The following is a 27,503-nucleotide window of genomic DNA, read 5'->3' as shown; positions in this document are numbered from 1 at the left end:
CTATATCTTGCAGCCATTCAATAAGTGCATCTGTATCATGGGACTAAGAGGATTTGGGGTGTGCATTTATTCCAACTTCTTAGTTATAGATTCTTCACAAGTCATTAAAACCCTTTCAGGACACAGGGGTCTCAATTGTGAGATGGGGATGTACGACCTACGTTTCTGGGTGTAGAGGGCCAGACCTAATGCTTTCCCACCATTCCTTCCTATTTGAAGATTTGTAATTCAAAATAGGAAACCGAGCTATAATTATACACCTAAAGAGGCTTCCACAATCAGTATCAGGGGTAGCTGGTGAATCTCAGCTTGATAAAGTGATGAAGACAGCAGGCTCTGGAGTCAGAATCCCAACTCTGTTGATTGGAAAAATTATCTAACTTCTCTGTGCCTCAGTTTTCTCAGCCATTAGAGGAAAATAGTGCATCAGAGTAAAACAGTACATCTGCCTCAGAAGGCGATTGGGACTGTCCACTGAGTTAATACTTGTTGTATATTCATACTAGTGATGTTTCATGTACTAACTACTTTGTATGAATTATCTTGTTTCATCCCATAACAACCCATTTCTCTGATGATCACAATGGTCTTTCTTGTACCACAAATGAGTTATGCTCCTTTCGTCCTTAGAGCCTTTGCTCTTGCTGTAGTCTCTTCCTTGGAACTTTCTCTCCAGACCCTTATGCTACTGGCCTCCTCTTGTTTTGGGGTCTCAAAAGTAACCCCATCAAAGAAGCTTTCCTTGACTCAAAGTAGCTCTTCTACCAACATTCAGTTTCCATCATTTTGCCACAGGTTTACTTTATAATACACATCACCATCTAAGATTATCTTTGTTTTCATGTTTATCATCTTTCTCCCCATATACTCTCCATGAAGGCAGTGAATTAATGTGTCTTAATCCTCCAATTGTCCCTAGAATTGTGTGGGCAAAACATGGTCTCTCAAAATAATAATAATAATAATGATAATGTGAAACAAATGACCAAGTAAGGAAATTAAGGGGCCAAATAATTTAATTAAATAACTCCAGCCATTTTTGTTAGTAGAAGGCACAACAGGAATTCAAATATATGCCACAAGGACATTAAAGCCCACCCTGCCTCCATCTGCCTCTTTCAGTAGTTCTTGGAAGGCATAACGAGGGTCTGAGCAAGAGCCCTAGCACAAAATAGAAGTCCACTTAAAAGATATTTCAAAGAGAAAATTGGCCAGACTTTAGTGGCTAGTAAGATGGTGGGTGGGGAGCATAAGGTGAAAGAAAGCTGATTTTAATTTCAGCAAGTGGACAGCTTCCAATGAATGATACAAGAAAGTCGGGGAGGGGGATTGGGTACAGGTGACCAGGCCACCAATAGCTGGCTAGGGCTCTTATCTGCATCTAGAGTTGGGTGCTCAAAGAGCAGTGGACAGTTTGGCTTGAAATTGGGCACAGGGCCAAAACTTGAAAGCTAATCCTTAACGCACAGCCCAGGTGTCCCCAGCCTCAGTTCCTGTCCTGATTCGATCTGCCACCTCCTTCTCAGAGGCATGTTTGTTGTTCCCCAACCTCTTTCCAAGGCACTTAGAATTTGATATCTGCCTGACAAGCATCAAAGTCAAGATGTGTGCTTTCACACAAAAAGGTTGGGGCTTATTATTTTTGCCTTTTGTTAAAGATGAGTAATATGTTTGATTTTCAAAAATTTAATAATGTCTATAATAATGTTTCATGTAGAAACTCTGTGTCATGTGCTACTTCTTTTAATGCTTTCATTTGAAGGGCAAACAGCAGAACAAATATTTCAAGTCTGCATTTAAAAAAATTACTATAGTTTCCAAATATTGATGATATATCCATGTAACAAAAAAACCCCTCAACAAATAATATGCATAATGTGTCCAAATATTTAAAAGGCTAATGCAGGGGCGCCTGGGTGGCTCAGTCGGTTAAGCGGCCGACTTCGGCTCAGGTCATGATCTCACGGTCCGTGGGTTCGAGCCCCGCATCGGGCTCTGTGCTGACAGCTCAGAGCCTGGAGCCTGTTTCAGATTCTGTGTCTCCCTCTCTCTGACCCTCCCCCGTTCATGCTCTGTCTCTCTCTGTCTCAAAAATCAATAAATGTTAAAAAAAAATTTAAAAAAATAAAAAAATAAAAGGCTAATGCAAAAAACAATTTACTAATATACATGAGGAAGCTCGCATTCACATAATTTAATGCTTTTCTCCAATAATTCCAAAATCCAGGAGAAAAATAATCTAAAAGACATAAACGGATGTATACACAGAGATGTTTATCTCAGTGCTATTTATATTATGGGATAAAAAGGGAAAAGGGAAAAAAAATCTAAATATTCAGAAGCCAGGGAATGTGGTCAAAGATAGTATATAGTCACTTTTCAATGTAATAATGTGCTGCCATTAAGAATGACAATATAGTTTTAATAACAAGGTTAGTATTTTGGAAGTATGCAATGTAAGGGAAGGATAAAATTTGGTATAGATGATATCATTAATGCACACACATCAATGGAAAAAGATATTATTTATTATTTGCAGTTACTTCAAGGCAGAGGGGTATACTAGGATTAGGAATGTGTTGTGTGTGTGTGTGTGTGTGTGTGTGTATGTATGTGTGTGATTTCTTATCTTTTTTTATACTTTATAAATCTACTGCCATGAATAGGAGTGACTTTTGTGAATCAACCACTCACCCTCCCAGTTCTGAAGGAGAAGGGGGGAGAGGAGGAAGGTCATCCTGTGGAGGAAGGAGCAGGTGCTACAGATTACTCTCAAGCATTGGACTGGAACCAATATGGTTGGAAGTTAAAAAGGAGGCTGATTTGGGCACAGCGTGAGGAAGAATGCTCTTCAAAGTTGGCAACCACCAAATGGGTGTCTCCTTGAAGAAGCAGCGTTGCTCCCCGATGATGACAGAGGAGTCTGTCTGGAAACCAGATGTGAGATGATGCTACAAGTCTTCCTAGACCCGCTCCAAACTCTCAGGTTCTTTAAATAGAGATCCAAGTGCTCCATAACTCAGCAGGAGTTTAGGGCCCTTTCTGTAGGAAATTTTTTTCTTTTGTTATTTGCATAATATTGATAAATCTCACTTTCCTGCCCTGAGGAATGAAGACGCTTTCTTACCTGCCTTTGTGGAAAATAAAACGGAATTTTGAACGAGTATTGGCCCTTTGTTAACTACCTTTCAGCCCCTTAGCTTTGAAGATGCATGGGATCTGATGGCGAATATTCATTCCCTCAGCCACAGTGCAGCTCATTCAAGCCTAGAACTAGCATTGTCAAACCTCATCATAGGGTTCTCTGTGGTCTGGCATGCAGACATTTGGTGCCCATGCTTTTCATCCTGGTGGCCTAGGGGTCCTCTGGCACTCCGGGCACCTGGCTCTCACCATCTGCCTTGTGTTTTCATGTCATCTTTTCAGTCTGTGCCCAACTGCTTAGGGTCCGATGATGGATAGGGATCCATGAATACCACCCTTTTGATATAGCAATGCAATTAATGTGATCTCCTTTCCAAATAATCTACTTCCACATGTTGAAGCTTTCTTGTGACAGGTGGCTAGTGGGGAGAGGGTGGCTAGTGGGAAAGGGAGATATGTCTGCAGAATTTTGGGTCTCAATCCAAGTCTAGCATGGGTTCAATATCAGCCAGTTTTATGAAATCCCTTTTATTTTATTTTATTTTTTTGATGTTTATGTATTTTTGATGGAGAGAGAGAGAGATAGAGCATGAGCAGGGGAGGGGCAGAGGGAGAGGAAGACAGAATCCTAAGCAGGCTCCAGGCTCTAAGCTGTCAGCAAAGAGCCTGACATGGGGCTCAAACTCAAACCATGAGATCATGACCTGAGCTGAAGTGGGGTGTTCAACCAACTGAGCCACCCAGGCACCCCTGAAACCCCATTTTTTAAATAAAAATATCAGCTTTTAGAATTATTCTGCTCATTATTTGGAGTCTTCTATATTTTTTATTTTTTCCTTTCAGGAAACATCTTGACTTTTCCTTCATGCTTAGTTAAAACGTTCATTGCATTTTCCATGAACGTTTATTTGGGGTATGGCTTTACGAGGGATTGGTGCAGGAAGACCAATTAGGGCATGGCGATTTTGTTCTTCCCAAGTGAGTACTGGAACCCATCCTAAAGTTATATTTTACCTGTCTACTGTGTACAAATGACTACGTTTGCAGTGAATTTCTGGTAAATTGGCAATTTTGATTCCAACTTGATATGAGAAAAGCAATGGTTCTAATAAACATTTGCTGACAAATAGTGGCAATAAAAATGCCCGCAGCTTCAATATTGTGGAGGATTAGGGCTTTGGCATTATTCTGGGATTATGGCCTTCTAGGTTACTGATGACACGTTGTGTTTTTGTTTGTGAGATGGTGTGTGTAATGTGTGCAATGAGGGGGAAAATGATCAAAACGATGGATCTCAACCATAATTTAAATATACATAATTTAAATGTACATCAGATTGTCACTAATAAAAGTCATTTTGTCCTGCCCTTGTTCTCCACAGAATGTTCTAGTAGGGTAGGGCTATTTTAAAGCTGCTATATCTCCCAGAACCAGAATAGGAACTGACATATGATACATTTATGTTGAATGAATAAGTGAATTAAATCTTATTATCATGATATATTGTGTTGAACCAATGCCACTGAAATAAGATGGGTTTTTGTTTTGTTTTGTTTTTTGTTTTTTGTTTTTTTCATCCTGGGGTTTTTGACTGGATGTATTTGGTCGTTTGAGGTGCTTACTATATTTTCTCCATTTGTGTTTGGAGACTAATGTCATTTTTCACATCGCTAAGTCCATTAGTTCCTATAAAATGGTACATCAGGATATAAAGAGAGCCGGCGAAGATAGGGATAATAGCCCCACACCTAGAAAAAGTTTTAGTCAGCTTCTTCATATTGTGTTTCCTAGCTGTCAAAGAACACCGCCTTCTCTGTCTCATTCTAACAGTTGTTTGATGTTTGAAAAAAATTGTGCATGAAAGAATGTTGGTAAACAGAATATTTGTAAAGATTTATTATAAATTATACATGGTAACCTTACGAAATAAATAAAGCATTTACTTTTGGCTAGCTCCTACTTTCTACTCTTTAAGAATGTCACAAAACTGGAGAGAAAGAGAAGACGGAGACAATGAAGGTTAGTCTTTGTAAACTCGGCTAGGTTAGGCACCCAGTTAATCAACACTAATCTCAATATTGCTGTCAAGGTGTTTTGCAGACCTGTTTACCATTTGCAAACAGTTGACTCTATCTACATAAAGGAGGTTACCCTAGATAACGTGGGCAGGACTCATCCATTGCTGAACAGCCTTGGGCAAAAACTGAGGTTTCCTGGGGAAGAAGAAATTCTGCCTCCAGACTAAAACATCAAATCCTGTCAGAGTTTCCAGGCTGCCAGGCTGCCTTATGCATTTCAGACACGCCAGCCCACATGTGAACCAATTCTTTAAAGTAAACACTTTCAGGGGCACCTAAAACAGGCGTCTGAAACAATTCTTTAAAACTAACGTGTTTAGGGAGCACCTAGATGGTTCATTTGGTTAAGTGTTGACTTCAGCTCAGGTCATGATCTCTTGGTTCGTGAGTTCGAGCCCCGCATCAAGCTCCTTGCTGACAGCTCGGAGCCTGGAGCCTGCTTGGGGTTCTGTGTCTCCCTCTCTCTGCCCCTCCCCCACTTGCACTCTGTCTCTATCTCTCGCTCTCAAAAACAAATAAATACTAAAATTTTTTAATAAACACTTTTATATACATGTTTTTGTGTATATGTATATATGTGTATACATGTACGTATATGTGTATACACATATGTATATGTATGTGTGTGTGTATGCATGGTATATATTGATTCTATTTTCGACAGAACCCTGACTGACACAGAGAGAGTGGACAAAGGAAATAACTTGTGTCTGTGTCAACGGTTTCCACTGTGTAGTAGTTTTTCTACGTCGTGATGTTTCTGACGTTTGGCATTATCTAAATTACACACCAAATGCATACACGGGCATCAGGAAATCTATTAGGTAATGCAGGTTGAAGTGCGCTCTGTCAACAAGTCAAGGGATAGGAATCCCAAGAGCCCTCCGAGTCTACTCCCACCCTCTGATCGAACACAGATTTCCAAGTGTTTTGAAGCCCAGGCTCTTGTCACTAACACTGTGCTGTCCCTCTTCCAGCATGTGCGCCTCCTAACTGTGCAAAAGATCCCCTGGGTCTTTAGGTAAACAAGAGTACATCAATACACTTGGTTTTGCATAATATAACATACTGATTTTTTTTTTTTTTTTTAAGAAGCGAGAACTGCAGCGCATGCAGACCTACATGAAGGAAACAAACAGTTTGGAGGGGGAGAAAACAAACAAACAAACTTGCTTTGAACAGCAGGAGACGACGTTTTGGCAGCTGAGCAGGGCAAGAGCTTCATGAGTCGCTCTTTAATGCTGCGCTTGGTGCTGTTCTGGGCGTAGAGGAAACCTAGAACACAGGCGATCGGTGCTGTTAATGCTGTCTGCGGAGAGAAACGGGCATGCCGCACGGCTGAGCACAGGAAGCTGGGCAGGCAGGGTATGGAGGCAGCCATCTGCTCAGGCAATCACAGGCAGTGGGTTGGGACCCCGGAAGGAAAAAAAATCAATCCCTTTTTTCCCCTCCGTTTTTCTTATTTTTTAGGTTTTCTGTTCAAAACTTTCCGTCTGTTGCATTAAAGTGTATGGTGCGTTAGCAAGCGGGAATAGAATCTCGCCAGTATGTCTTTCCAGTAGTAAAGGGAAAATCTCCTGGCTTTTTCTTCTTCTTCTTTTTTTTTTTTTTTGGCCTTAGATTGGGAAAAGCACTGAAAGAGTTAACTGGATTGAAATTTCTATATTCAAACCAGAGTTAAGGGCCCGTGTGACAATTTTCTGTTCTCATTGCTCCCCATCTTTGATTACAGAGGAGATAGATGCTCTGCATAAATCATTCACACTGCAATCACCTGTTAGTACCTTTGCCTTCCCTGAAAATGAGAAAATAGATGTCCTCGATATGCAGATTCATTAGCATAAGCTGCCATGCCCAGGGATGCAACAATCCTTCACATTTTTCACATGTGGACATTAATGGACAGAATTACTCAAGCGGAGTAAGTCCAAAGGAAGCAAGGTGTGTTCTCAAAATGTTAAGCCAGGAATAGACGGAGCACTTCCGCTGGTTGGGGAGGAATCAAGGAAGATCCACAGCACTTGGATGGTCAAGTTGGTAAATGCTTGAAACAACTCTGGGTGTCAGGAGCCACAGCTGCCCTGCTCAGCATCAGCTTGCCCACTCGGAGTGCCCAGAGCCTGAGTTTGCCTGTCGATGCATATATATTGTCCCCCCTCCAAATTAATTCAGAAGGTGTTGAACATAAAGCAATAACAAGAGAATCCATTTGGATCTAGGCTAGACCGTCTTCCAATGGAATTGTAGAGCTCTGACCACAAGTCTACTAATTTATTTCCCTTTGGAGATGTGCGACCCCATCATCAGTGGGAACCGGGTAAAAACCTGATAGATCTTTTGTGACGGGGGATGACAGTGAACCAGTAGATACATAAATCAGATCATATCATTTCTCTGCTTAGAAGCCCTCTACAACCTTCACGTTATCCTTAGGAACAAAACACACTTCCTACCGTGGACCCCAGTCTGGCTCTGCCGGCTCTGTCTCCCTCTTTGGCAAGATTTCCACCACCCTCTTGCACTGGACCATCAACCAATAACCAGGCTGTTCTTGCCTTTGTTGGAACACACAAAACAAATCTCTCCCCTGCCCTTGACACTTATAAGGTGTGAAATGTCTCGTTTCCTTGATATCCCAAGTGCTAATTGATGGCCTGGCACCTAAGTGGAGATCAATGAATGTCTGACAAATGAGTGAATAAATTTACTTTCAATACCAAAACAAGACCTGATTTCATTTCCTTGATTAGTATATAAGTAAGCTTTTAAACTTGTAAAATAAATCTGATTTACATAAAGCAGACCATTTAGGTGGCTTCTTCCTTCTACATTTAAGAGGGACACATTCATCTAAGTGCTGTCTCCTTTGTAAACTTCTCTGGGTCAGTAGGATTTTGCTTGATTTTAGTGTCCCAAGTAGAACATTGCGCTTCTCTTTCTATGTGCCATTTCCAACCCCCCTTGCCATTGTATGTACAGTCCAGTGGCCCTCCACCAGGTATCAACTTCAATAGGCCCATCCAGCCTTTAAAACTCAATTCAAACACACTTGCTTCCGGTAAACTTTCTCTGTTGTATCTCCAACCTTCCTGAAGGAAAGGACTTTTCCATCCTCTGTTCCATCTTCTCTGTTGCTCCTGTGCTGACACTCTACCTACTATTCTGGGTACCACATCCTATTATAGAGTGAGACCTTATTATGATAAGGAATTAGCAAAGGTTCTACCAGTTATCAGCAGAAGAGAGACTGTAGTTGTACCTCTTACCCAGCTCCTATACTTCAAGTTTGATTTCTTGATGTCCAGCCAAACTCCACAATCATCCCTGAAATTGAGGCAAACACTCAAGAAATATTTGCCATTTGCTCGATTTCCTCTTTTTCCCTTAGATTCCAATACCTGCCAAGCTCACTCTATGTGACAGCTGCTGGACCCTCAGCTCTGGGTGTATGGAGGGATCTACTTGTTTCCTAAACATTCACAACTATTACTGGTCACTCCCTGACTCTACCCCAATTTGCTAATTAATGATGTTCTTCCTTGGAACATCTTTTGAAATTCTCTTGGGACTACAAGGTAGACAGGCTGCTGTTTCTAATCAGGAGTCAGACATCCCAGACTTCAGTCCCTGTTTTACTATATCAAGTTGAGTGACCTTGGACAGATAATTAAACTTCTTTGGGTTTTTGTCTTTTCTTTGTGAAACAAAAGGATTTATACTAAAGGATCTTGGTTGTAAGAACACAGTTTAAAGATCCCATTTTGAAGTATATTTAAATAGAAATTGTGTATAATTTCTAACTTTTTTTGTTTACCCCTGGTAGATGGATAAATCAACTTCTATTTGACTACAGACATTATTCAAATTCTCTAGGGGCTTTACCGTCCAAATAAATAGGAAAATGATTTATCATAAATGTTAAAAATAACATAAAATTTCCCAAAATATGTGGAAAGGCAAACATTTTAATTTAATTTAGTTTAATTTAATTTAATTTAATTTAATTTTATTTTATTTCCAGTGTAGTAAAAATACAGTGTTATATTAATTTCAGGTGTACAATACAGTGATTCAACAATTCCATATGTCACCCAGTGCTCATCACAACATGCACTCCTTAATCTACCTTGTTTTTACAGTGTTTTCTCCTCAATGAGAACTTTAGCTTCTGTAAGTCAGGATGCAGACATCATAAAACTTCCCCTATCTCCACCCCCTTCTCTGCTACAGGACATTCTGCTCTTTTTCCCTTAAAGTGTAGTGGTTGAATGTTCAAGCACTGTATTAAAACAACCTGGATTCAGATATCAGTACTTTATGGCACTGGGTAAGGTTACTGAATTTCTCTGAATCTCAGTTTCCTCATCAACAGAATGGATTAGTAATAGTCTCTATTAGAATCTAATGATATAAAATAAAGCATCTAACACAGTAATTGTTCACAATGTACTTTCAATAGATGCTAGATATTAATTTTTTTTTTCAGTTCTTTGGGTCCTCCTACCACAGGTCCTTTCCAGGTGCTATTACCTCTCACTGAACTTTTGTTTTATTACCTCCTTGTGGCTTTGATAACTCTTGTCATCTTTGAGATTTCAGGTCAATAATCACTTTCTGAAAAACCCTGCCTGATGAACGGAACTAGATTATGAACAGCTCTATTACATGCTCCTAGAGTTTCCTATATTTCTCTTTCATGGCATTATCATGAATATAATTAAAACAATTGATGACTCAATTATATATTTGACATATGTCTTCCTTACTGCGGTGTAAGATTGAAGATGTCTACTTCCAGCTTTAGAGAGTAAATGTTGCTGGATGTGTTATCCCACTATAAGCATCCATAATACTGGTCAAGCCACATGAGGCAACTGGTCTCAAGTACTGAAAAACAAGCAGTGTAGAACTGTAGTGCAAGAGAGAAAAGAAACCCAAGAGTTGAGTTCCACAAATGCCCTGTCTCTCTCTGCCAAGTGGCTTGTCCTTTCCATAGTTCCGAGAGGTGGAGACCATGCTTACTGAGATGAGATGGCAGACATCAGAATTCTGGACTCCTAAAGGGACTGGAATTTTCAGGAGAGGGTGTAGGAAAAGAGAGATTCTGCGATGTGTGTCAGAGGGGAGGATTTGTGTGAAGATTAAATGTGGGTCATTGTGATGATTAATTTTGTGTTCAACTTGGCTAAGCTAATAGATGCCCAGATAGCTGGTAAAGCATCATTTCTGAGGTATCTGTGAGGATGTTTCTGGAAGAAATTAGCATTCAAATTGGTAGACTGAGTGAAGAAAATCACCTTTACCAATGATAGTGGTCATCATCCAGTAAGTTGAGGGTTTGAATAGAACAAAAGGCAGAGGAGGGGTGAATTTGTTCTTTGCCTCATTTGGAACATCCATCTTCTCCTGCTCCCAGACACTGAGGCTCCTGGTTCTCAGGCCTTTGGGTTTGGACTAGAACTATACCACCAGTTTTCCTGGACCTCCAGCTTGCAGATGGCAGATTGGGGGACTTCTTAGCCTCCATAATTGTGTGAGCCATTCTTTCATAATAAATCTCTTTCTTTGTATCTCTATCTATCTATCTATCTATCTCCAATGGATTCTGTTTCTCTGGAAAAGCCTGCCTAATATAGTCACTGATCAAGGCCTGAGTGATGCATGTTCAGGATCAGACTCCATAATAGGAGGCAGAAGCTGCTAAAGGGCTGAGAATTGAATGGAAATACCAGAGGTCATGTCATGCTGGGAAATATTGAAATTCTGACTTCATTAAAGAAGAAAAGAAAAGAAAAGAAAAGAAATATAAAAAGGAAAAAAAAAACAAAAGGAAAGGAAGGAATGAAGGAGTAAAGTGCAGTGCTGCATTAAATACCACTGGCATTCACTGGAGAGCTCAGAGACTATGTTCTTGGAGTAAGGATCATTTCCCAGGGTAAAGGCCACACCCCATGACTACATATAAAACCAAAATTAACCTATCCTAACAAACAGTAGAACGAAAGTTGGTAAGACCAAAAGGAAGTGCTAGTAACTATGGAATACCTTCCAGAAAATATTTGACACACTTGAAAAGAACATAACAAAATCCAAACTCCTTACAATGTATTGTAATAATGTCCGCCATGCTACCAAAAATGAACAAACATGTAAAGGAGCAGAAAAATGTGACCCATAATCAAGATTTTAAGAAAAACAATCGATAGAAATAGACTCTGGGATGACACAGATGTCAAAATGACATTAGCAAAAAAGATGGTCATAATCAGTAAACAGTTGAAAACATTTGGCAATAACATTAAAACTATAGAAAGGAAATAAATGAAGATTCTAAAAATGAGAAGTAAAATATCAAAAATATAAACAGTTCTTTAGATGGACAACATCAGACAGGGACTACTGAAAAAAGATTTATGAGCCTGAATAAGATAAAAAATAAGATAAAAAGAGAGGAGTTTGAAAAAAGTGTCCCAAATATTCCAAATTTAGTTATGAACATTAATGTACAGATCCAGAAAACTTTTTGAGCCATGATCTAAATACAAGATGACTCATGCATAGGCATATCGCAAACTGGTAAAAAAATTAGAAAAAAAAACTTAAAAAAACCCCCAAACCTAGAAGAAAAGGACATATTATATACAGAGGTAAAATAATATATGAGAATGGTTTCTCATCAGCAACAATAGAAGCCAGAAAACAACGGAATGAATGCTGAGGGACTACAAAGACTTTCAACTCAGAATTCTATATTCAGTGAAAATAATCTTTTGAGAAGGACAGTGAAATAAAGACATTTTCAGATACAGTAAAGCTGAGAAAAACCATAGCTACCAGAGCTGCATTACCAGAAGTACTAAAGGAATTTCTTCAGGCTTAAAGGAAATGACGTGGTATGAACATCTACAGGTAGAAATAACTAAAGAGAGGGGTGCCTGGGTGGCGCAGTCGGTTAAGCGTCCGACTTCAGCCAGGTCACGATCTCGCGGTCCATGAGTTGGAGCCCCGCGTCGGGCTCTGGGCTGATGGCTCGGAGCCTGGAGCCTGTTTCCGATTCTGTGTCTCCCTCTCTCTCTGCCCCTCTCCCGTTCATGCTCTGTCTCTCTCTGTCCCAAAAACAAATAAACGTTGAAAAAAATAAATAAAAAAAAAGAAATAACTAAAGAGCAAAATAAAGGAAAAACTGAAAATATGTGAACAAATATAAAATAGTATCTTATTTCCTCTTATTTCCTTTGTATGAAACAAAAATAAGTATTGTGGAGTTCATTACATTTGTGGATATAAAATTTCTGACAATAGCAGAAGACATAGGAGAAGGTAAATGGAACTTTTACTGATAGTACATTTTACACTAAGTGGTACAATATTCATGCTAAGTAGTTTGATTAAGTGAAGGAGACATATTACAAACTCTAGATGCTAGGGAAACAAGTAAATAATAGTAAAAGGAGGTACAGTTAAAAAGCCAATTGAGGAATTAAAATGGAATACCAAAAATATTCAGTTAGCCCCAAAGAAGTCAGGGACAGAGGAACAGAAAAGCATAGAGAGAGCATACTAACACAGCGGGCTATATTCAACTGTATCATGAAATCAGAAACCAAGTCTGTCTTATCTACTACTGTATCCTAATTACCTTGCATAATGCTTATTATGTAAAAAGTGTTTAATCAATATCTGCTCAAAGAATAAGCCAGACTATCTGTGTTATATGAAGGTCTCAAAATAAACAGATTAGCTGCACGTCTATACTTAGCGGATGCATTTAAAATCTGCATGGTGTATTTCCTCACAGTGTGTGAAGAGTCTCTTCGCCACACCCTAAACAGACGTCTGTGTAAGAAGGCTCTCCACTCAGGATGATTCTGGCTGCATTCCCCAGCCAATAGCACTAAAAGAAAATTAAGCGTGAAGGTAGGTCATCAGGCAGAGAGCCTTAGTATGCAGGACATTTTACCCCCATAAATACTCTTTGATAGATTAAAAACCTGACATCACATAAATATTTATTCATTTATTTAAAAAGCATTTATCATAGCACTTGTGCTATAAACATTTAAATAACGTGTATCGTAGATCTGTGGATATATAGCAGTCATACGAGAAAAAGTCCCTGCTCTCCAGATTCCAACCATCTACATCAATTGTAAGACCTATTGCATTGCATGTTTTATTTGTACGTTTCTTTCACTAAATCTCAAATGCACCGAAGAGAGAATTCTGTTCATTCATTAATTCGTTTATCCAAAAATCATTCATTGAGTGCCTACAATGTGCCAGACACTGTTCTGGGCGCTGGGAATAATGGAGTGAACAAAACAGACCAAATTCCCGCTTTTTTTCATCACACATTATAGTCAGGGAAAAATAATAAACAAAAATAAATAGCAAAATATAAAGTTTGTCAGATAGAAAGCAGAGACTTCTGTTGGATGGGTTGGGAGGTGGGTGGGGTAAACTGGTACTTTTCAATGTGGTTGCCAGGGAAGGATTAAGTGGAGCGGTATTTGAGAAAACATATCTAATGAGATGAGACAGTTTCTTACTCTGTTTTGATTACTAGCATTATTATCAACTAGTGCAATGTATTACATATATTAGGCACTAATACATATTTGTTGAGTGATTAACTTTATTCATTAGTTTATTCAATTAATACTTATGGGCACCTACAATAGGCTGATTAATACCTTAAATTGATTGGCTATATAAACCTTGAGTCCAATGATCTATTCATAAATTCATTGCCTTAGAAATCAAAATTAAGTCAACTCCCTTATTCTTGCACTGAGAAGTCAAACCAAACTAGAGTTCCAGCACTTCAAAAATCCCGAAACAAAGTAATGCAAAAAGAATAAAAAGTAAGTGTGCCAATACATAGGCCACTTCAAATTGTGATATAACTGGATGAAATGCATTCATTTTTCCTGGTGGGAAAGGTTTCGTTTTACAAAGCCTGACATTACTGAAAATCAATCAGCCCAGTATCAGGCTGGTTGCCCTGTATTTGTGACCCTCCAGATTTCAGGAGAGCTATGTGCCAGTGGTCATTTTTCACTGACTGCTTTTCCTCTTCCACAAGAAATACCACTACATGTAAATGTCAGGTTTCAGTGGTGAGTGATGGGTCATGAATTATGAATTCAACAAGTAATGATGATGGTAATAGAAGCAGTAATTTCACCACAATGAGAATTATGCTTATCTTTCTTCTTCCTGTAGCAAAAATGAGTATTTTCTGTGGCTTTGCATGGGAATAAAGGTTCCTACTCCATAATTCACAGCCCTGATCAGCTTCTATCTTGTGCTTTTGAATTATGGACAGTATTTTTCTTCCTAGATCCTCAGCCTGTGGGTGGCAGGTAGAGAAAAATAGCTAATGATGTTTCCATAGACATGGTGTCTTCCCAGGAATCAATAACTATGACCAAATCACCAGGAGTTCCAGTGGTACTGTGATCCCATCTGTGTCTCCCTCCTTTGAATCAGTGACAAGCTGATGTATGAACATTGACTTGATGTTGAGGCGACGGACTATTTTCTTGACTAGCTGCAAATGCGAACTATTCTGCCAGTGTGTTTATTTTTTAAATAAGTTATTTTTAAATAACTTTAAAGCTTATAAATACACACACATGCAGTTCATTTTGTATTTCCAAATTTATTCCTGAAAAAAACAGGGACCAGATAATTTGGGGTTCATACTCTGGTGATAATTCTTACTGAAAATTGCTGCCATCCATACCGATTGTTAATGATCCCGCAGTCACCCCGGAATGTAATTGTTCACCTTTAAGAAGGGCAGCATCAGGGTTAATGACTGAAAATGAGGAGGAAATAGCTACATTTAATTTGGAACTTTATGACTTTTGGAGGCAGAGCACTGACCTTCTTAATTGACCTGTTTTGTGTTCCCTGACTGTAAAAGAGTTACATTTTATCTATCAGTTAATCCAGAAGAAAGAAGCTACAAGGTGCCTGAATTTGCTGGAAATAATCTACAGAATCTCAATGCAAATAGAGTAAATTTGCCTCTATTTAGGGCTGCTACTTGAAGACACTGTTTCTCATAAAATGAATGCCAATCTGTCTGTCAGCTGTTGGGGGTCTCTTCCGTGTCTCTCTCTGCCTCTGTTTTCTCCAGCTCCCCCTCTCCGTCTCTTCCTTAGCCTTGGTCACTTCCTTACCTCTCTGTCTCCCATGTACTCTCCACCTCTGTGTTTCTCTGGCCCCAGGTTTCTCTCTCTTTGTCCTTCAATGTCTCTATTTGCACCTCTCCTTTATCTTTCTCTGCTCTATCTCTGTCTCTGTCTCTCTCTGCCTCTGGCTCAGTCTCTCAATCAAAACAGGGTCCCACTGAATCTTAACCTTTGTGTTGACTGCATGCCTCATGAAAAATTTAGAGAAAGCTTTATCTGAGTACAGGATAATTATTGTACATTATCATAGGCAAATATTAGTAAACAACTGGATGGTCAAGAGCTACAATGCTTTTTTTTTTAAAGTTTATTTATTTTGAAAGAAAGAGAGAGAGCCAGGGAAGGGACAGAGAGAAGAGAGGGAAAAAGAAAATCCCAAGCAGGCTCCATGCTGTCAGCACAGAGCCTGATGCTGGGCTCGATCTCACCAACAGTGAGATTATGACCTAGATCTGAGGTCAAGAGTCGGGTGCTTAACAGACTGAGCCACCCAGGCATCCTGAGCTGTGATGCTTCCTAAATGAGTACTAAGTGCTTGTGGTTGTCCACATGACTGCCCTATTCTCTTGGCAGAACTAGTCAGAGAATGCTAGCAGAAAACAACATGGAAAAGGTGTCAGTTTTCTTTGGGTTCCTTTAAAATTCATCATTGAGGGGCGCCTGGGGGGCTCAGTCGGTTGCATGACTGACCTCGGCTCAGGTCATGATCTCACGGTTTGTGGCTTGAGCCCCGCGTCGGGCTCTGTGCTGACAGCTAGGAGCCTGGAGCCTGCTTCAGATTCTGTGTCTCCCTCTCTCTGTGCCCCTTCCCCACTCATGCTCTGTCTCTCTTTGTCTCAGAAATAAATAAACATTAAAAAAAAATAAAAAAAAAATAAAATTCATCATCGAAACCCAATTTTCCTTTGTTCCTTTGCACAAATTACCAAAACTGCTTATGTGGTGAGATCTTTTGTGTGGGAGTTGGGAAATTATCTGGAATTCTCTGTGGGTAGGGCTTGCTCAGGACAGCACCAATTTATGACAATGGTCCTAACATTCCATCTGTTAGCAACCCCTCTTCGTATCCAAAGTGTTCCAATTTAAGATGATAAATTATATTAGCAACAACCAGTGAGGTCTGTTCCTGTAGAATAATGTGCAGTTATTGACAAAATGGCCACTTCATTACATGGTAAATAATGCAAACATGGAAATTCACTTTAAAAATAGCTATAATTAGCAGGAAAAATGAAACAGGGATCTAAAATGAAATTATTTGTATACAATGCAATCTTATTGTAATACTATATAGTATTTTTCAGCTTTCAAACGGAAGAAAATCCTGTCATACATGACAACATGGATGAGCCTTGAGGACATTAGGCTAAGTGAAATAATTTGTCACAGAACGACAAATACTGCATGATTTCAACTTATAAAATAGTCAGATTAAAAGCTGAAAGGAGATTGGTGTTTGCCAGGGCTCGGGGAAGGTGGAAATCAGGAGATGTTTTCCGATGGGTATAAAGTTTCCGTTGTGCTAGAGGAATAACTTCTGCTCATGTGCTGTGTGACAATGTCTCTGGTCAGCAATACTGCATTTTGCATTTAAAAATTTTTAAGGGGTAGATCTCATGTTAAGCATTTTTACCAACATAAAAAAATGTAAACAATTTGGGACAAATTGATTATAACATTTGTAGCAGAAAGGCATGCTGCTTTGGAATCAGAAAGAAGTAGTTTGAATCTAAGCTCTGCCACTTTTGTTTGTGAGACTTTGGACAAGTAACCTAACCTCACTGAGCCTCTTTGACCTCACCTGGGTCATGCACAGAATAATGCCAGGATTAACAGTAAAACAGGAAAGTTCTCTGAACTTCACTTGAACTCGATCATGCCCTTAGGAAAGAAGGAGATAAGTGATGCCTAAAATGCAGTGTTATAACCCAACAATAAGAAGGACTTTCTATGTGCCAAGCACTTTACAAGCATTGTATCATTTAACCTGCACAAGAACTCCATGTGGCAGATAATAACATGATAGCCAAATGACAGCCAAGGGAATGAACAGTAGGGACATGCCTGCAGCTTTTAAGTGGCAGCCCAGGATGTCCACATGTCCATCTGTCTGAATCTGGGTCAGACATTCTGACTTCTCTACTACACTAATAATGGCTCTAATAGATCATTGGGCTATTTCACTTACTGGGTCTAACTGTGAAACCTTCTGCTATAGCATATTTGTTTCACTTTGTGGAATGGTTTTCTATTTCCTCCCCCATCCCCTCAGTTAGGCTTCTTAAATCATCCCATCTTGAATATAGTACTGAAAACTTGGTGACCTATGTTCCTTTACTAGAAATGCTGCCTCTAATTCTATTTGCTTTAGGACATCTATCAAACTCCTTGTGGTATTAAAAAATAATAATGCAGTTGAAGAGAAAGCTGCACTAGGAGATCCAATTTCTTCATCTGAAAAATGGGGCTAATAATATGTGACATTTACTAATCTCAAGGAAGTTAGAAGATGGATGAAGTAATTGTTTCTGCAAAACCTTCAAATGCTAGAAGAAATAACATATAATCTGTTATGACTTCCAATGTGAAACACTACTTTCCTATTCTTTTGGGTCACTGTATGTAATCTTCGTTCAAAACTGCATTTATTCTATAAAATTATTTGTTCTTTAATCTAACCAATAGATATCTATTGAATATATTATAAGGCAGACCCTGTGTTAGGCACTTGGGATGATAATCAGATACGATATGCATTAAAGCTCAGGTGTTTAGGATTTTGTGAATACCAATTAATTGGCCCTGGCTACCCATTAGAATCACCAGGGTGGCTTAAACATTAGCTATGCCTGATCACTCCTGACCAAGTGAATCGGCTAACTCAAATGGGCCCTAAGAAAGAAGGCCATATGAAGATGGAGGCAGAGACTGGATTACTGTAGCTATAAGCCGAGGAATGCTAGTGATTGCCATCAACCACCAGAAACTAAAAGACAGGCATGAAATAGATTCTTCCTCAGAAACTCCAGGAGGAACCACATTTGCTGCCACCTTAATTTCAGATTTTTGGTTTCCTAAACTGTGAGAGAATACCTTTTCATTATTTATAGTATTTTTTTTTTGAGAGAGAGAGAGGTGGAGGGCACCAGTGAGTGAGGGTCAGAGAAAGAGGGAGAGGGAGAGAGATAGAGGGAGGGGGAGACAGAGAGGGAGAGACAGAGACAGAGGGAGAGAGAGAGAAGTGGGGCTCACCCAGGGCTTGTGTTTTACCTGAAGCAGGGCTCGAGCTCACCCAATGTGGGACTCAAACTCATGAACTGAGATCATGATCTGAGCTGAAGTCAGATGCTTAATGACTGAGACACTCAGGCACCCCCACTATTTGTAGTAATTAATTACAGAAGCCATAAGAAACTAATACAGAAGTCAACTAACAAATTTTCAAGAATGTCAGAAAAAATCATATGGTATCATGGCCATATATTCATCCTCTAGAACACTTCCTTTGTATATGGAGTTCTTCAAAATATAAGACATGGTGCTCTTAATAGCACTGATTAATAGTACTTCTTAATAATACTGATATGTTTTTGCAAACTCCCACTAAGCATGTTTATCCTAGGTGAATTAATTTATGACACACCATGATTGAGTGGATTTCTCCCTTTTGGAGATGATATGTTCTATATTCTGCAGTCAGGGTTTTTGGGTAAATCTCTGCTGCGGATAAGCATTTACAAAGAACTAAACTAGAAGTGAGGATCTCTGCTTCCTTCTCAAGCTGATTAATCAGATATGTACTGAATATCACATGATTTTCCATATCATCTAGACCAATAGCCAGACTCCTTACAATGACCTACAAAGTGTGCACAGTCCTCCCACCAAAGTTTATCTGTCTATCTTATCTCCTATTTCACTGTTCTCATTCTGAACTTGCCACTGACTGGTCTCTGCTCCTGTAATATCTCACCTCAAATATCTTCACGATCACTCCCTCACCTCCAAGTCTCTACTCCCAACGCAGCCAACACAGTGAGACCTCCTTGGCCGTCCTATTGAAACCAGAACTGTCACGCAACTCCCTATTCCTCTTTCCTGCTTTACTTTACCCCACCGATTGGTTTATTACATGGGCTGATTTGTGTCTCCCACAAATTCAGATGTTGAGGACATAACTCCCAGTATCTCAGAATGTGACTGTATTAGAGACAGAGCCTTGAAAGAAAGAATTAAGTTAAAATGAGGCCATTGGGGTGGCCCTAATCCAGTCTGACTGGTGTCCTTAGAAGAAAAGGAAGAGACTTCAGGGATGTGTTGAGCACAGAGGAAAGGGCATGTGAGTATACAGAGAGAAGGCATTCATCTGCAAGCTCAGGAGAGAGGCCTTGGGAGAAACCAAACTGTTGACACTTTGATCTTGAACTTCTAGCCTCCAGAGCTATGAGAAAATAAATTTCTGTTGTTTAAGCCACCCAGTCTTTTGTTATGGCAGCCCTGGGAAACTATGACAGTTAATCACAAAAATCTATTGTCTAACCTGGAACACCACTGAAAATAAAAGGGGGCATTATGATAATGATACCAGGACAATTGACATAAACAGTGACTTTCCAGGTACAGCAGCACATTCGTAGCCCTATCCATAGTGCCTGTCACTATTAATATACAATGCACTTTAGTTATATGTTTATTGTCTGCCTGACTCCACTAGATAGTAATTCCTTGATGGCATGGGTTTTCTGTTTTTACTGCTTTATTCCCAGTACCTAGTGTATGGCATATACTTGATTCTCAATTAAGAATAGGCTGAATAAATAAATGTAAACTGTAGTTGAGTGGCTGATGCCCACGGATCTGTATGTAAGACTTTATATACAAGATCGTAGTATGATTACCAATTATTTTGTATCTGCTACATGCTAGACCGAGTGCTAGGCATCTTATATATGTTATCCCTCATCCTTTTTGTAAGGATTTTGTAAGCTAGGTTTGATCCCTATTTTATTCTCAAAAACCTAAATATATCAGAGATTTTAGGTCACTTCTCTATCCCTCAGCAAGTAGGTAAGGATTTAAACTCAGGCCTGCATCTCCTAATACAGAAAAGATATTTTCACATTCTCAGCAGTTAGAAAAGAACACAGATGCAGATTTCCAACTCAACAAGTCCATTGAAATGGTCAAGATGCATTAGTCACAATATTGTACATGTCGAGGTAGAAGTGATATCTACAAATTATATCAATGTGGGTTCAGAATAAGTCATGTGGAATTAAACTGTGTAAGTGGAAAGATTCCCTAATACTTTAATCCTAAATTCTCTATCAGCACTACAGAAAAATCAAGAGCAACAAATCAATGTCCCTAAGATGGATATGAGTAGCTTTCCCTGATAATTTATTTTTAGTAACTAATGCTTTAGATTGACACACAATGTAAAATATTGTCCTTGAAAACAGGCAGCTTTGTCTGATGCTTAGGATTTTTATTTATTAGAAACTGAGCCAGGAAAATCTGATGTTAAAATTTATCACAGCAGCTGAGGGGCTATGTCCTGCTAAAGAAAATTAATTGTATGCCAATTTGGCAGATGTTGTCTGATACCTTTTTGTAAGTAACCATCTTGACCACATCAAAATGTTACTTACCTAAGAGAATGCTTTGAGTTACCCTTCCATAAAGTGTAGTCACATTTTGCATGCAACTTTGGAATAATACTGTATAAGCAATAAAGTCTCACACTATGTGAAATTTTAAAGTAAGGCAATACTCAAATTTTTGTTACACTTGTTAAGAATTTCATAACTTCAAAGCTGGCAGGCTGAATGAATGGTGAGCTAGCCAGGATAAGGCAATATTCTTTAATGCTTGTAATAGAAACGCTGGCCATTCTTTTTAGCCTTATGGAAACATCTAATTAAGACTTTAAATTGCCTGAGGTCCTCAAGAACATGTTCTTCAAATGAAGTATAATCCCTGTGTAATCCACATTAACCAAATGTGAATCCCAAATACAGTAGGACAAAAATTTTAATCCTGAAAATCCTAGCATCACTTAATTCAATTCTACAAATGTCTGTTCCTGCTTTAGTCTTATTAAATGCTCCTTGATGCTTTCTCTTCCTAGGGATCATAGGATTTTATTGAAAAGAAGGTAAACTTTTGAGAGATAAAAGTAAAATAATTTAGAAAAATCACTTTACTCTGGAGGCCGATGTTGTGCCTCTCTCTATGATTCAGAACTCCTGACACTGTATTGAATGTATTAGATTCTCTGGATCTTCCAGATCTCCGTGGACTCCATATAGGACTGCTTAGTAACCCAAAACCATCATATTTTAGAAATTGGCTATGGCCAAATATTATAAAGTCATATTATAAATACTGTTTTATATAAGCTTCATCCAAATCATTTACCAAGGAAGAAACTGAACTCAATAACTTTTTAGTTTGCCCAAGATCAGAAACCTAAAAACTAATGGAATGGGTGTATGAACCTGGACTGTCTGAATACTAAGGTCACACATTTACTATCTATGATTCATTCATCTTTGTCTCCCACAAGTCATGCACGAAGCCCAGCATCAGCTGTTCAACACATATTTGTTAAATGAATGAATAGATGCTGGTTGAGTTCCACAGGAAAAAGGGAGACTCCTTTATTTATGAGTAAGTCATGACTTTTTCAAGGTTTCCAAAAAACAATTGGCATTTTCACAATTAGCATTTTCATAGGGACAATCTGAGATGCCAGATCCTGGCAAACCTGTCACTCGGAGTCAAGGGTGTTTAGAAAGCTGAGTCTTGAGACTTTGCAGAGACTGCCCTTACTTGGTGGCCCTCGGTGTTAGGCTGTGATTGATGGAATTAGGGGGGAAGCAAGGGGAGGTGCTGATGGTAGGAAACCCACATTGTCAACAAACTTGAATAACTTCAGATAACAACACTGTTAAAACACACTCAGATCACTCCCAGGAACAGACCAGAGTCATGAAATTAAGATAAGATCCATAGAGAGTGTGTGTAATACTGTCTTCTCAGGCTACAATTTCATAGGAAGCTTGTAAAAACAGCTTTGTGGATAAGGAATTATGGGTCCTATCTTATTCTTTGAGTGATTAAAGCCATTGAATTCAATGTGACCTCAGGATCACATGTGCACAGAACCGAGCAGAAAAATTTGTCTGATAAATGTTTTAATAGGCAAGATAGATCTGAGGTTCAGGTAGGCTTTGGGGAGGACATTGAACTAATCAAATTTGAGCTTCATGTTAATAATGATAGTAACGGCTGCCTTTTTATTTATTTTTTGAGCACTTAAACACATTTGTTCAATGTTTATTTCTTTTTGAGAGAGACAAAGAGAGCGCAAGCAGGGGAGAGGCAGAGAGGAAGGGAAACACAGATTGTGAAGCAGGCTCCAGGCTCTGAGCTGTCAGCACAGAGCCCCACGCGGGGCTCCAACTCACAAACAGCGAGATCATGACCTGAGCCGAAGTCAGATGCTACTGAGCCACCCAAGCTGCCCATTATTTTTTGGGCACTTTAAAAAGCTCTATCTAATTTGATCATCAAAAACAGTTGTGTGAGATAAGCTTGTTTGGTACTATAGCCTATAATTTACAAATGAGAAATTTCAGGAAGCTTAGAAAATGTACAGCTCAACAGCTGCCTGGCTGAGATTCTGTTCCAGATCCTCTCAAACAGGGTTGCTCTTTTCCAGTATGTTCTTGCTACTTAAAATGTATTCAGAATCTCAGCATCATCTGGGAGCATGATAGAAATGCACAATCTTCCGACCCATCCCTGAGCTACTGAGTCAAAATTTGCATTTTAATAAGATCCTCAGGTGATTGGTATGCGCTTTATATCGTGAAAGGCATCTTATACATTATGCTGTATTACTCATCCGGAATGCCTCTAGTTTGGGAATCTTATCTCAATTTGTTACGAAGGAGGGTAAGTGAAGGCACAATCATAAGAATAAGTGACCGATCTCTGAATCTTCTCAAAACATAATCAGGTTTAAATATTGATGGCACCAGTGATATTAATACAGTATGGGTTAAGATTAGAGACTCTGAACACTGCTTTTGCCATTTACTGTGAAGCTTTGGGATCATTTTTTAACTCTTGAGGCTTCAGTTCCTCCTCTGGAAGTGAGGGTAACAAGCACACCAACCTCATGAGGTTGTTGTGAACATCATCATATGAGTCTTCAGAGCTGATACTTGAGGAGTACACAGTAATGCTCATTATTTTAAGCACGGTACACAACAGAGATTCACTCTAGCTGTCAATCTTATCAAGGAAAAAACTTCCAAAGAGTTTCTCTTGGTTTTTCATTAAGTCAATCCTTTGAACACTACCAAGGAGACTCCCTTCCCATTGACTCTGATCTACGGAATTCTGCCAAGAGGCACAAGTTCATCGTGGTTTCCAGTGAATTGCCCCAGAAGGAACCCTTGCACATTTTCTAGTCTTTTCATCCCAGGGATTGTTCATTTTTGTCCACATTCTAACAAGCCAAAATTTTATATAATGGGGTAATGTGAGTTCTTCCTTTTTGGGACCTGAAAATCTGGCCCTTCTAGGGTTTCATAAACTTTAAAAAATTATTCTTAAAATCCATGGAACAACTGAGAAGAAATTGGGATAAATTCTCTATGGGGTCTGGACATAAGAGGATAGAGGAGGGTTTGTCTATGCTGGAGTGCTCAGAGATCCAGGGACACTATAGGGATTGAATGCTAGGAAAGGAGCTGATCACAGCAGAGTTAGCTGATAACTAGGAACCATGGGGTCCTCAACTCAGTCCCCCAGCTCCATTCTGCTGGTGCATCGGGGTATTTTATAGTAAAGGTAATAAGAAGAAACCAACTGGCTGTGTCGTCTCTAGTACATGCAGAGGTAGTATGAAGAACTGACTTTTATTCCACATGAGACAAGAAACATGGAAAATGCCTTACTAAAATGTGCTTAGCAGGATGAGTCATTATTAATTAAAATTGTGTGCTTTTTCTCATGTGGAAGGAATTTCATAATCTCAAAATGTGTGGTGTGCTATTTAAAATTAAGTATCAGAAATGACTAGGGTAAAAACATAGGAGGCTAATACCAATATGCTGTTACTGGATACAGAATCATTACTCTTTATAGTGCTAGCAAATCCTCACAAGGTTGGGAGAAGGATCTGAAAACACTAGGAACTGTCAAAGGCATGCGATGAACTTAACAATGCAAAATGAAATGTAAGTGGAGTATCTTAATTCTTCTTCTTCTTCCTACTGAACGACAATACCGTATCTTTCTGTGGGTTTTTGTTTTGCATCATTACTTGATCTGGCACTCCCAATTTCCTGCTGATTTCCACTGGACAAATATCAACAGAGGGGATGAGTGCCACGGCAGGAATTTAAAGCCCATCGTCCTCCTCTTCCTGGTTTGCTCATTCCGACACAGCCCGGTGCCTTCCTCCTACTGGAGGACTTTGTGCTTTCATGAGCCAAAGGAAAGGAAAGCAGTCTTTTTTTCTTCATCATGAACTTTAAAAATGTGAGTAAAAAATGATGTCACAGATTTTTTCTAAGTCTTCAAAGATGAAGTTTTTATTTTTAGTCGGAAAAGAGTTATTTCTTGAAAAATGAAGTAAAACAGATTCAAATTTTAAATATGTATGTCTCCGTATATTTTATTTATTTTTTCTACATTTTTTAATGTTTATGTTATTTTGAGAGAAAGAGAGAGAGAGAGGGAGAGCATGAGCGGGGGAAGGCCAGAGAGAGGGGGGCCCAAAGGATCCCAGGTAGGCTCTGGACTGACAGCAGAGAGCCCAAAGTGGGGCTCAAACTCATGAACCCTGAGATCACCCAGGTGCCCCCGTCTCCATATTTTTAAAGAGCTGAGAGCCATCTTCAAATCATTATAGATTAGTCAATGCATAGTTTCACCTGCATGCTCTTTTAGTTGTGGCTTCTTTCTTAGCTGAATTTGAAGTGTCTTCCTTCATTTTCAAAAATCTTTAAGAATTCATTTTTATCTTTCACCTTATTGAGATTTTATTTTTTTTATAGTGTGCCTTTGGTTGCTTATTTTTAACTGAAAAATTACTATGTTTTATCACATCTAGTTTAATTTTATCCTTTTACTGCTTTACTTAGTTCTATTTATTTATTTATTTATTTATTTTGGTCCGGTTTCTAATCATCTTTCAACATATTTTATTCTATTTTAAAAGTTTTGCCTCACTATTTTTCCTTTTTTGGTTTTCATAGCTTCTGTATCATCCATATTTCTTATTTCTATATTTACTGTTCTTAGTAAGAGCAGGCTTTTAGTAACTTAAGTTGCTCTCATTTTAATTGAGTTTTTGATTGTTTCAGTTTTTTGTTTTTTGTTCTTTTAGATTTTAAAAGCCTTTTTATTTTGGAAATATTTAACATCTATAACTCAGTTTTTATCATCTTACAAGATTTTAAGCTAATTTTCTTCTGTTGAGTGTTATATTTAATTTTAATTCTAAATTCACAATGGTTGGCAGGAAGAGTGATCATAAAAGTGGCATCTGGCCTAGAAACTTTGATCTGAACAAGAGTGCTTGTGTCTGGGTGGAACTTTCTCTTGTTTATTTTTCCTCCATGAGAGAGGTGGCTCAAGCCTTTTTCGCTCTCATTGGCTCTCCATTACCTGGCTCATAGGGGGCACTTAAAAACCTATAAAGGGTAATAATGATTTATAATGATTATTAAGGATTATATGAGTCTATTGACAAAAACAGCAATTTACTAGTACTGTGTGTCAGACTCTCTCCTGAGGACCTTCCATGCAGTAACTAAATCTTCCCAATCACCCTTCAAAATATCACCCCAACCTATAGATGAGGACATGGAGACCTGGGGTGATATTAAGCGGCCTGCCTGGGTCACTGAGTTAGTAAATTGGTACAGCCAAGACTTGAACCCTTGTAATCTATCACCAGATCCAGGGCCCTTAGCAATCATTTGCCCAATGTCTGGCATATCATGTACCAACTGGTTAATAAGAGGCAGATACCATGGGGAGGATATCTCTACAGACTGTCATGCAATCACTACCTAAGACACACCAAAGATATGCGGCCTCATAAATCTATGCAGGCAAGCTAAACTAAGAAAGAAAAGCCTGGAGCTTATCTAGAAAATTCACGACCAACTGGCAATACCTTTAATTGCCCGAGCTGATTACTTTGAGCAGACTGTCATCAGCCCTTCCCTGCCCTGCAGCAGTCCTTGCTATCCCACTCTATTAGATTATCAATTTTAAATCAAACACAGCAGGTGGTGGCTGACTCTCCTTGGATGGGCTCCTCTCAGTTTGCCAAAGATTTATGGAAGCAGTATTTTAAAAAATCACATTTACCCACTGAGCTAATTTCCTTCTCAGTTAGAATTCCATCATTCTAGTCCAAAGAGTAAAAAGTAAATGGAGAACTTAATCAGCTAAACATAGAACTTTCTATATTTATGCATATATGTTACCTTTGTCTAGCGGAATAACTCTCTGTTCCCATAGTTAAGCTATTCTCACAGAGTTAAGATTCAAGAATCAAAAAATAAAAATAAAAAAAAGTTCTCCTATATGCTTGATTTTATAGAATGTTGATTTAGTAACAATGGTTTAAAACTAAACACTATTTGAACCCTAGCAAAGTCTTGTATGTGTCAAGGCTTCATAGTAGAGCTATTTGTCAATTATGCATTGATGATTCAGAATTTTCTCAACAAAAATAATTGCATAACACTGTGATTTTCATATTATTTTTTTAAGTAAGTGCTTAAATATAACATAGATGGACTTTATAGATTTTTAAAATTAACACAGAGCATATCTAGCTAAATGCATAGCATGGAAATAACTCATCTATTTTTTTCTAGTATCCTTGATTGGAGAGTACTTAACAAAAAGCTTGTTTAATTAAACCTTAACTTTTTTTCCTACATCCTGATTAGAAATTGTTAAACTAATCATATAATCTTAAATATTAATATTTTAAAATTTACGAATTTCATGCAAGAACACTTGCTTCAAATTAAATTTC

The 27,503-nt window shown here is 38.7% G+C and overlaps 1 protein-coding gene across 5 annotated transcripts in view; it reads right to left on the bottom strand.

Annotated features, from left to right (window-relative positions):
* The window catches only part of KCNIP4 (potassium voltage-gated channel interacting protein 4), a 1,162,373-nt gene that overhangs the window by 127,717 nt on the left and 1,007,153 nt on the right, over positions 1-27,503 (bottom strand). Inside the window, exon 2 of one of the 5 annotated variants that reach the window (XM_043553504.1) lies at positions 6,396-6,497. The exons of the other annotated variants lie outside the window; for them this stretch is intronic. Coding sequence (XP_043409439.1) covers positions 6,396-6,497 — 102 coding nt within the window. The remainder of the gene's footprint in view (positions 1-6,395; positions 6,498-27,503) is intronic. 5 annotated transcript variants of the gene reach the window in all.

Source organism: Prionailurus bengalensis, chromosome B1 (assembly GCF_016509475.1).
Source record: "Prionailurus bengalensis isolate Pbe53 chromosome B1, Fcat_Pben_1.1_paternal_pri, whole genome shotgun sequence".
NCBI lineage: Eukaryota > Metazoa > Chordata > Mammalia > Carnivora > Felidae > Prionailurus > Prionailurus bengalensis.
This window is presented reverse-complemented; position numbering and strand designations above follow the sequence as displayed.